Source organism: Scyliorhinus torazame, chromosome 3, assembly GCF_047496885.1.
Source record: "Scyliorhinus torazame isolate Kashiwa2021f chromosome 3, sScyTor2.1, whole genome shotgun sequence".
NCBI lineage: Eukaryota > Metazoa > Chordata > Chondrichthyes > Carcharhiniformes > Scyliorhinidae > Scyliorhinus > Scyliorhinus torazame.
Genome location: NC_092709.1, coordinates 246,979,667 through 246,991,896, shown reverse-complemented (window position 1 = coordinate 246,991,896; position 12,230 = coordinate 246,979,667). Strand labels below are relative to the sequence as shown.

The 12,230-nt window shown below is 39.9% G+C and overlaps 1 protein-coding gene across 4 annotated transcripts in view; it reads right to left on the bottom strand.

The window, feature by feature from the left end:
* Positions 1–735: 735 nt before the first annotated feature.
* LOC140409039 (potassium/sodium hyperpolarization-activated cyclic nucleotide-gated channel 1-like) overlaps positions 736–12,230 on the bottom strand; it is a 478,762-nt gene continuing 467,267 nt past the window's right edge. For 2 of the 4 annotated variants that reach the window (XM_072497078.1, XM_072497077.1), the window contains one exon: positions 736–3,257. In XM_072497078.1, the coding sequence (XP_072353179.1) occupies positions 2,386–3,257 (872 nt within the window). In that variant the 3' untranslated portion in view covers positions 736–2,385. Of the gene's footprint in view, positions 3,258–3,394; positions 3,452–12,230 lie in introns of those variants that run through there. The other 2 variants (XR_011940266.1, XM_072497079.1) reach the window with 2 other exon arrangements.

Sequence of the window (12,230 nt, the reverse complement as noted above, 5' to 3'; positions counted from 1 at the left end):
TTTAATAAAGCTTCAGTTTTACAGGGTGCATAGCTGAAGAACCTCACTTGGATAATGTTTTGATTTTTAATGTTTTACTCCTTTTATGTTCAAATGTCCATTAAAGTTTCATTACAAGCAAAGACAGCAAAAAAATAATTTAGCTCATCCTCTATGTTGTCTTTCAACAAGAATGTTACATTCATTGTTTCTTCCAATAGCACCATTATCCAACACCGTACACCCAAACATCCCCTGTTTTGCCACATGGAGTTAATGAACATGAGAACTACAGTTAAACTGTGCAGCATTATCACATCTTAATGTAAATATATACAAAGATTAACTATTTGAGGTCATGGTGTCAACACCAGAATTCAGTATATATATATATATCTTTTATATTTTACATAACGATAATCCTATTCAATTTCTGCATATATATTGATATATACATTAATTTGTGCCATCTGCAATGAGGATAAACCTGACTTTAGAACAGATATGGATGGCTTTATCCATCGACATTGACTTTCTGGATTTCCAATCTCTTTCTCTGAAATTATGTAGATGAAGATTTTTAAAAAACATTTTAACTTTCCTTTGCATACATACAAATATAAAATGACCACAATTTAGGCACACCATAGCTTATGAATGTCTTTTACAAAGATAATCCTGATGAAATAATTACAAAGGAAATAAAAGAATGTTAAACAAATCCAAAGACACAAAAAGGAACATCACAAAACACAATTTCCTATTGAAATAATCATTTTCCTTTATTTATTCCATTTGTTTCCTTTAGTAATAATCACTGTTTTGTGCTGCATGTGGTGACCATAGTAAGAGTTAAAGCCATATTCTCGCCCTTGGCAAAGTGACTGAATTTATAAACATGATTTTCGTCGTATGTCTCGTCAGTCATCAAAGTCATACACAACCACCGTATTAATCATTGAGGTGTGACAAACTATCAGGCAAATTCTGTAGCCTTGTTGAAAGAGATAAACATGCCTGTGACGTTCAGTCTGATCAGACATTGGGGACTGATTTAATTTTGGTACAAAGCTGAATCTCACCGATAGGAAATAGGGCAGCTCTTGACCTTCTAAACCAGTGCTAAGACTAATGACCTCACAATTTTAAAAACATGTTTCAAAAATATGTTTATAGAGACAAAAAGTAGAAGTAGTTCACAATCGATATGCGCTTCTTAAGGAGTTTAAAAATACCAAGAAAATTATATGAGAATATGGCTTTAAATCGTATCTTTAATGATGCATCATGACATCATGCACAGAAGAAATTTGGACTTTTTCCTCTAAAATCAACACGTTTGAACTACAAATTTTAAACAAACATATTACCAAATACAATGAAAACAAAGAAACAAAATAAAGGAAAAAGATCTATTTAACCTGCTCTGGAGGTGTTATCTAACCAATAAAACCACTGTTTTAATGAAATAAGACATTGCAAATTGCACAGCACAGTATTCACTGACATCAAGTGATGCCTATGAAAGTATTTTTTTTAAACTACCTTCCTGGCCTACAAATGTATTTATTTTATTAAAGCTTAATGGGAAATGATGATACAAGTAAGGAAAAAAAGAACATGAATGAAAAATTCCTAGTTACCACAATAAGCAATTTTGTATTTATAGTAACATTGAAGATATGGATGCATTCTTTTGTCCATTTGCATGTTGTAGGTAAATGCTCTTTAGCGGAATACATTTAACATTGAAGCTGAAACCAGGAATGTCTTGTCTATTTAGAAGAGATGTCAGGTTTTTTTTTTAATGTTGGTCCTTAGTCCATCTATGAACATGCAGAAATATCACCCAGTATAATACTGGAACAGAATTTACAGAATTATCTATTGAAAGTTCATTACAAAACATATTAGATGTTCCATGCTTTGCTGATAAAGGGCACAATATCTTGATGAGTAGTTCTCGAGCAAGAAACACTGAATGGTGTTGGTGATGCTGTATGGAGCAGCATTGATATACTTTTAAAAACTCAGTCCTGAACTGGATGTGCATTGTTGTGCGCTCAAAGAGATTTTTGTTTCAACAACATTATTGATCTAGTTGATGAGTTATTGTTAATTTGCTCTTATTTTACAAGAGTTATAAAACAATTCAACATGTCCAAAATCCATGGGAAGGAAGACTGGTGATATACTAATTAGAACTCTGAAAATTATGGTTTATAATCTTTTATTCTGTCATATATTACATTCGTTGAGCTGTGCATGTGATGAGGACAGCAGTGTCCAATCTGTCAGAAGATGTTAAGACTATCCTCATGAATGATGAGGTTGACTTGTAGTTCATTGGTGAAGAATCTCAGTATTTAACGATAACAAGTCGGTATTGAACAAAAACCTTTAGGGTCATAAATTGGAGGGAAATCGTGGTCTTCCTTGATTAGTATCTGTATTTAAGACTGTGGATGTCTCCTTTTTTGGGGCTGGTGAAGCTACTTGTGGCCCTCGAAGTGGTGGTAGAGCTCCCGAGGACATATGCCGGTAAAGGACCATTCTTTGAGGAACAGTGCTTCGGATCCCTCCTTGAGGTCCGACACCTTGCGTGGTTGAGAGAGGTGTAGAGATGGTTGCTAATGATTCTCCAGAAGATGGATGTGGTCTGACAATTAATGGTGTCACCTCATGAGGCAAAGAGGGCTGAGATGCTGACAGAGGTCTTGCTTCTCTGCTGAGGCTGCTTGTCTGCAAACCCTGTGTGCTTTTGTTGGAATTACGTCGCTGAGCTGGGGTGTGTACTTGCTGGTGCTGCATCAAGGACATCTGTGACACATTTGGTGAACCATATTGGAAAGTTCGGCCTGCCATTGGACTTTGAACAGTAGGACTGGGAATAACAGTGTTAAAAGAACTGGGTGATGGCGCTGCTGCCTGTGGGCTAGGTGTGTTTGAGCTCTGGTTGCGTGCAGTCTGAACCAATTGGGGAGGTCTTGTGTACGACTGAGAAGATGGTGAATTGCTATTCAAATTTGGTGAAGAAGTCTGCTGAAAATCTAACTGAGCTATATTTGGTGGCTGTGACTGCATAGGAGCTCTGATGACTGAGTTGCCAGAGAATGGAGGAAATATCCCAAATGATGTATTAAGGGAGGATTCCATCAATTGCACCATCTCTCGGTCTTGCTTCACCATCTTTTTCAGAAGTTCGGTCTCTTGGTTATCAAAAACACCAGTGTTCAGATCTCGTTGGACCTTATGAAGAAGGAGCGAATTCTTCTTTCCTACAAAACAAAACAATATAAATGCTGGCATGGTGCAATATAATAAATACATCATTCTACATGCATAATGGTAATTTTGATAAAATAACAGAAGATAACCCTTTAACAACAACATAAAAACATATAAGGGTTATCCACCTATCTTTCCAGATGAACCCTCCTTTATCTGCCTGCATTCCTGGATGTAGTTCAGTCTGGAAAAGTAAAGATGGAACCTTTTACTGACATCTTAAAAGTTATATATTACACAAATAGTCACTGTTTTTTAAATTAGTTATTGTGTCAAAACATCCCATACATTAATATTACCTTTTTAAAATTCCATAATGGATCATTATAAAGTCAGTGAGGGAATATTTTGACGCTACAACCTTTAAAAATAGTCAATATTTGTATATTATATAGAAAATAATGGAAGGAATGCATGACAAAGATGCATACGGTCCCAAACAAATCATCACCAATCATTTGTTAATTTCTTTACAGCATTCTATATTGTTTTGATGAACTGTGATAACTGAGGAGCAGCGGATAAAAATATTGCCTTAATCAACTGAATACACAGCTTGATGTCTGCAATTAACACAATTGATTTATTATACTGGAGAATGAAAATTAAAGTTTTATTCTGGTGCGTGTTTTGATGACAAAATGGGGACATTTTGAAAAAAAACCTTATTAAAACAGGTGCCTTCAGTACATCATTGAAGTGCCATCAATTTTACTTTTGCTCTTTCATTAGTCAACAATCAGCTATGGAGGTAATTTTAAGAAACTGTGCTCCTGACAGACAACACTGTGCATTTGGAATCTAAATGTGGAGTATTACCTTGCTTCCTCTGTCTACAGGAATACCTTTTTTCCAGTAATATGTCCTCATTAGATGGCACTGTGTTAGCTTAAGTCAGAGAGAATAAGCCTGAGGGAAAACAATGCTGGGGACAACACGTAAATGCGCCTGACCGGAATGAGTTTGGGACTGGAGCCTTGAGGAAGTGTGAGCATCAGGGAGTGAGGTAATAAAACTAAAAGTGACGTCAGCACAAGGAAAGTGTTGATTGATGAGTAATTAGTGAATATCTTTACATAAGTTAATTTTTGGTTAAACTTAGCCTCAGCTGCATCTACAGGCTACACTGAGAAGAGCCTCCCACCTACAATTGTTGCGTGGCTGCGAAGGGCATTTTTTATTTTAAAGTTAAAATATTTGGAGAGAGGGCAAATCCACCTTGGGGTGCCTTCTCTCTCACTTACCTGAAAATACAACTTGCAGCTACTTCAGTGTTGCAGGACCTCTCACTTGTCCTGCAGCTTCGAGAGACCGCCTGTCCTCCTTAATTGGATGGTGAGTCTGCCCCCTGCCCATTAATTAGCCAATTTGGGGAAAATCACAGCCGGGTTACCCTTGCCATACAGTGTGGGGTTTTGACCCCAATTTGACCCTGATTTGGGGGTCCTGAAGCTCATGGGAAAATCTTGCCCTACGTTTCGATGTTCCCTACCTCCATGCCTGGGTGTAACGAGTACCAGAAAATCAGGCAAAAGGGTATACATGCAGAGGAGCACACACAATTTTCCTTCAATAATCTAAACTGGGTGGGTTGCTTTAAACGTGTGCCCTGATCCAATTTTTCAATATTCCTTGCATGCAGATGATCCAGCAAAATTTCTCTTCAGATCGGAGTTGCTGATTATGAGAGCTGATCTATGTAAATGATTGAACAGATGCCACTGGTAATAATAGATCGCCAGAGAAAGAGAATTTGAACAAAATCATGCGCAGGATGATTATTAATAACCCAAATTCCCAAGTATTTATTTTGGTCAACTAACATCTGTCATCGTGGCACAAACTCAAGGGGTGAACAACAAAGCTGTTCTTTCTTTTTACCTCCTCAGACTTTAAACCATGTAAGTTTAGGGTGGAATCATGCTGTATTTATGCGTTGACATGAAGTATTTTGAGGTTAACCTCAGAAAGTATAATGTGACTGTCAGGACATTTGACATTGCACATACTAAGTGGCTGAAGGCCTATCTCCCACAGGGCATTCTCACGGTGCTTCAATGTTCACACTGGCTGAGGATATAACTCCACTCCAACACGAAGCCTCAATTTAAAAATGATTAGATAATCCACTGGATCTCCTAGAAACTTGTGCAACTTTGTACAGAATGGTTTTGATTTTAGATCAAAAGGTTGATACTCTTCCATGCCTCCCCACTACTTCAACACTCCTTTTGTGTTAAAATCTAACTGCAGAAAGACCAGAGATCCATTCATGTTTTTAAACACACATACGTAGTTCCATAGTTGTGGTACTAAGGCACTGATCAGACAACAATCAGCCAGCAGCATTAAAAGACGGTGGACTGTATGGTGCAGCCACCTAGGCCAGTCCCAGGTTAATAGATGCAGCATTACAGTCTTAAGTTTTTTTTGATTTGATGTTTCATATAGTACCAGACACAATTAGATTAAAGAGATGAATACAGATAAAAAGAAATGTGTGAATGCTGCTAATCTGAAATAAAAACAGAAATTGCCGGAAATACACAGCAGGTCAGTCAGCATCTGAAAGAGAAAGATAAATTAACAGGATTTGGATATGGCCTTTGTAAAAGCATGCAGATAATTAGACATTTTTGCAGCATAATTTTAACATTTAGTTACAAGTCTTTTCAAGTTCTTCAATCAATACATATATTCTAAATTTACAAGCAAATTCATTAAACAGTGACATCAAAGAATCATTTAACTTCTAAAAATATAATTAAAATGATATACCTACAATAGACTATCAATCATTTGATTTGCTGTTAGTTTGGCCACTTTACACAATTATAAATGTCTATTTGGCTCACAGGCTTTGTATTGGTTCGCCCAGTGAGAGAAATCTATCAGAGAATTTACAATTTGGGCATGCAGTATCATAGTGAAATGATCAGAGAACACTTTATAAGCATCCTGATTCAATCTGTCCTGGTGTAATATTCTGACACTAAAGTGGTAGCCTGGCAAAATGTGCATTTAAATAATAAACAAGTAACATGATTACCTCTGGAGAGAAGTATGTAATCTGGTCAGGCTATCTTTAGAAGTTGGGAATGGTAACTCATGGAAATTAGGGGATGGGGTTATTGTAAATTCACTGGATTCTTCCAGAAACATATTTTACAACACATTCCCATAGAATAATTACAATTGGAAAAGGCCAGTCAGTCCATCTTTGCAAGGTCAAGAATGGACAACAAATGCCAGTGATGCCTACATCCTGTGAAATAATTTTTAAAATCCATCCAGATAGATGCTACTTTCCTCCCATTATAGCATTAATTTGTTTCTTAAATTATTATTTAAAAAAATTAATTAATGGGATGTGGGTATCGATGGCTGGATCGTATTTATTGGCATTTCTCATTGCCCTTTTGAAAGTGGTCGTGATCTCCCAGGTACATTTGCAGGACTGTAAGTAAGGAAGATGTAGGATTTTGATCCAGGGACAGTGATGGAACGGCGGTATATTTCCAATTCAGTATTATGGTGAGTGGCTTGGAGGGGAACTTTCAGGTGGTGGTGATCCCATATGTCTGCTGCCCTTGTCCTTCTGGATGGTAGTGGCCGTGGGCTTAGAAGGTGCTATCGAAGGAGCCTAAGTGAGTAGATGGCACACATTAATGCTGCTGTGTGCCGGTGATGGAGGGAGTGAATGTTTATGGATGCGGTGCCAATCAAGCAGACTGCTTTGTCCCGGGTGGTATTAAGCTTCTTGAGTGTAGTTAGAGCTCCACTCATCCAGACAAGTGGTGAGTATTCCATTACACTCCTGACTTGTGCCTTGTGGATGGTGGACAGGCTTTGCGGAGTCAGGAAGTGAGTTAATCGTCACAGGATTCCTAGTCTCTGACCTGCTCTTGTAGCCACAGTATTTATATGGCTAGTCCAGTTCAGTTTCTGGTCAATGGTAAACCCCAGCATGTTGAAATGAGTGATTCGGTGATGGTAATGCCATTGAATGTCATGAGCGATAGTTAAGATTCTCTCTTGGTGGAGATGCTCATTGCTTGGCACTTGCGGGGTGCAAATATTACTTGCCACTTGTCAGCCCAAGCCTGGATATTGTCCAGATCTTGCTGTATTTGGGCATGGATTGCTTCATTATCTGAGGAGTCGCGAATGGTGCTGAACATTGTGCATCTGTAAACATCCCCACTTCTGACCTTATGATGGAAGGAAGCTCATTGATGTAGCAGATGAAGATGTTTTCCAGGGTATTTACCTCTACTATACAATGTAGATGTTTATTGTACTTGTTGGCCATTCTTTGTGGTTAGCCATGGCAAACTCTTGGCTCTTAGTCAGAAGACTGGGAGTTCAATTCCCATTGCATGGCCCTGAACATAGTATCTAGGTAGAGAGGAAATGTTTCACTGTCAGAGGCATGTCTATCAGATGAGATCTGAAGGTGAGGTGCTGACTGCCCTCTCAGGCTTGTCTAAAATTGGACTGCAGACTTTATGGTTGAATTGCAGGTACTTGTTGTGCTTCCAAAAGCAACTCACACATTTAAAGTGGGTGAATGTCAGGTTGTTTGCCGAGCTGTAATGCTCCTCATGCAAGTCCTGAGAGGTGTGATTGCAATGGTAATGGGGAGGGGCTGCTTGCCAGTTCTGTGGTTTTGGGGTAATCACTTCTGTTCCTCTTGCACTATAACATAAAATAAATTATTTTCTTTTGCCAATTCCTACTTCACAGAATCACAGAATAATATTGCGCAGAAGAGGCCCTTCGGCCCATCGAGTCTGGACAGATGCATGATGAACACCTGACCTGCCTACTTTATCTAGTTGCCAGCGCTTGGCCCATTGCCTTCGGCTGCAGCAACCAGTGAAAGATCCTGAGCTAAGCAGATTCTAATTTCAGGAAGAGGGAATGAAGGAGGTGTAGAACCCCTTGTGCTCTTGATCAAGGGATTGAATGCATGTTTTAGGGTTGAATAAAAACTGGCTTGGCCCAATATCAGTTTGGAGATCTTTCAGGCAGTCTTTAGGCACTTTAGCTGCTTCTTTTACACTTTTAAAATGGGTGTAACGACGCCCAATTTCTATTCCATTACATTTCACACCGATCTTTGGTAGTACGGTTAAAACATCAATTCTGATTAAAATGCATTTTCTTAAATTAAATTTTTAAAGATATGTGTATTTTTAATTAAATAAGTTGTTTTTAGACAGAACCTTTCTAGATATTCTCAAAATCTGGAAGGTACTTATTGGGTTTGGCTTATTTTTGGCATCTTGATAACAGCTTAAAGTACATGCGTGGACCCTTACATAAGCCAATGGGGGAAATTTTCTGACGACTGAACATCCCAAAGTGCTTTTGAAGTGAACTATAGTTCCAATATGGACAAATGTGGCAACCAATTCATACACAGAAAGGTCCCACAAACAGCAGTAATACCAAGTGATCATATCACTTTTTTGTACATTGACGAAGTCATTGAGAGAACACCCCACATCCTTTTCGAATAATACTATGGAACTTTTACTTCCGCCAGAGAGAGAGAGCAGATAGACCCTCAGTTCAATTTTTCACCCAATAATACTGCACTGGACTGTCAGCCTAACATGCGAGTCTTTGTGGTGGGAATTGGATGCACAATCGCCTGGCTCAAAAGCAAGTGCTCTACCACTGAAGCAAGGCTGACACCAAATTCTGAATGATAATTAGGAACTAAATCTCAACTCAATCATTTTGAAAGCTATGGCAAAGGGATTAAGTGTCCGTTAGTTGAAACAAACAAAAAAAAGTAAAGCTTTTAATATCATTATCAGGTTCCAATTAACACACCAGGTAGATTAGATTACAATATATATTGAAACAGGCCTTGCACTCACTGCATAATATGTTTAATAGAATGTCTATCTCTGTTCCAAACAGGATTGTTTCAGGTTGGCAAACAGAATTCATTTTGTTAATAGGAATGGAGGCTTCGCATTATTGCTCTCAATTTGCCTATTAAAAGCATGAGATCAAGTTATTTGAATAGCATTAACCTTTGGAGTACCAGATTGGCATTGGGTATTAAAATAACAGGATTAGGCAATTATAATGTATATTTTAGGGTTTGTTTAAAGAATAGGGGCAGGATTCTCCAATCCCGCGGCAGAGTGTCCATGCCGTTGTAAACGGCGTTGCGTTTTACGATGGCGTGAACGGGCCTCCCGCACGTCTAATTCTGGCCCCTACAGGGGGCCAGCATGGCGCTGGAGTGGTTCTCGCCGCCCCAGCTGCAGATCCCGGCGCGAACTGCGCGCCGCGGGTTCCACCGGCTGCGACCAGGTGCGGACGGCACCGGCAGGACTTCTGCCTTTTTAGAGCGGCTGCTCGGCCCATTCGGGTCGTAGAATCGGCGGCCTGTCTGCGTAGAGTGGCCCGAGACCAGCGCCGCGCCAAACGGGCCGGCACCAATGGCGCCGATTCTCCGTTCCACGGAGAATCGCGTGCCGCCGTCGGGGCAGCGTGGCGCGGTTGCGGGGTATTCTCGAGCCTAGCGCGGGGCTGGGAGAATCCCGCCCTAGATGTTTTATGATGCAGTGTTTTACAATTTGAATTCATTCCATTCTGAAAGTAAGTATTAACTAATTACTTTCTGCAGGTTACATACTGTTAGATTCAGTGCAACATATTTAAGATTGTGAAATGTATTTGTAAGGTGAACAGTAGAACAAATAGCAAACAATCAAAATTAAACAAATGCGGCAAAAGAAAATAAGAAGAGGCAATTAGAGAAGTCAGATGGTAAAATACAGAATTGGGCACGATCAGGATAGTTTCAAAGACACAGCAATTTTACTAGTGGTTTCCTATGATGGGAACAACAACATTCTCCTATTTTTCGATGGACAAAATAATTTAATTCAACATATTTGACTCTGGAGAAAGCACACTAATACCATACTACAAGAACAAATACAACATGTATTTGTACAGCCTGTTTACTGGAGAACATTCAGGTGTCTCATTTTGCTTTATTCTTGCATGGGGTGTGGGCATTACTGGCAAGGCTGGCATTCTATTGCTCATCCCAGGCTTGTCCAAGCTGGAGGTGAGCCACCTTGTGGAAGAGCTGCAGTCCATCTGGTGTTGGTACACCCACAGTGCTGTTAAGGAGGGAGTTCCAGGATTTTGACCCAGTGAAAATGAAGGAATGGGGATATAGTTACTGTCATAATATACACCAGTATATTAAGGTGCAGACACACACACATACACACACACTGATGGACATGCAGTGGGACCAATCAGCATATTCAACACCGCAGCCAATCACCAGTGAGAGCACACGCACTATAAAGACAGGGGATAGGAGAGTTCCCGCTCATTCTAGTAGCAGCCAGCTCGGAGCACAGAGCTCACAGCCTGCAACACAGACATTCACCGTGTGCTGAGTGCATCACCTGGTTATGACTAGGCAAGGGTCAACAGTTAAAGCTGGTATTGCATTTACCCACAGTTCAAGTATGTTAATATAGTTAACCTTATAATAAAATAGAGTTGCACCACTTCCAGTGTTGGTGACCTGTTTGTGATCCAGAACACCCAACACATCAGTTACAAGTCAGTGTGGTGTGTGACTCAGAGGGGAAGTTGCAGGTGATGGTGTTACCATACATCTGCAACCCTGGATCTTCTAGCTGGTGGAATTCGTGGGTTGCAAGGTGCAGTTGAAAGAGGCTCCGCGAGTTGCTGCAGTGCATCTGTAGATAGTACACACAGCTACCACAGTGTGCCAGTGATGGAGGAAGGGAATTTTTAAGGTGGTGAATGGGGTTTTGAACAATCCGGCTGCTTTGACCTGAATGCTGTCAAGTTTCTTAAATGTAGTTGGAGCTGCACTCATCCAGGCAAGTAGAGAGTCGATCATGGGCAGGAATTGGGGATTCAGAAGGTGAGTTATTTGCTGCAGAATTCCCAAACCTTCCTGTAGCAACAGTGTCTTTTTGGCTGCACACTCTCTCCGTGTCTGCGTGGGTCTCACCCCAAAAACCCAAAGATGTGCAGGGTAGGTAGATTGGCAATGCTAAATTGCCCCTTAGTTCGAAAAATGTTTAAAAAAATAAAAGAAACATTCTGAATTCGAGCAAAAACAGGCCTATTTGATGTAATTTCTCCTTGTAACTTAACCCCTGTAGTCTAGGTATAATTTTTGTAAACCCATATTGCACTCTCTCCAAGGCCAATATATTCTTCCTAAGGTGTGGTGCCCAGGACTGCTCACAGCACTCCAAGTGGGGTCTAACCGGGGTTTTGTACAGCTACAGCATAACTTCTGTCTTTATATCCAATCCTCTAGATATAAAGGCTAACATTCCATTCGCCTTTTTGATTGTTTTCTGCACTTGTTCGTGACATTTTAAAGATCTATCCACCTGAACCCCTACGTCCCGTTGGACATGGACTTAACCTGTTCCCATTTAGAAAGTGCTCTGGTCTATCCTTTTTTGGACCAAAGTGGTAACCTCACACTTGCTTATATTGAATCTTATCTGCCACAATTTTACTCATTCACCTAGTCTGTCAATACCTCCTTGCAATTTTATGCTACCATCTAGACTGTCTGCAATGCCACCTAACTTTGTATTATCAGCAAATTTGGTTGTATGACTTTCGATGCCATCATCCAACTTGTTAACTGAGGCCCCAATCCCTGTGGTACACCATCAGTCATATCCTGCCAACTAGAGTACTTACCCATTATCCACACTCTCTGTCGCCTGCACTCAGCCAATTTCCTAACCATGTCAATAATTTGCCCTCAACTCTGTGGGTTTCTACCTTAGTTCACAGTCTGTTATGTGGGACTTTATCAAATGCCTTCTGGAAGCCCAGCTTAGCTAGGGGCATATCTTGTTCAAAAGAACAAATCTTCAGTACTATTGCTGGATGTTGCAAGGGCCCATAGCCTT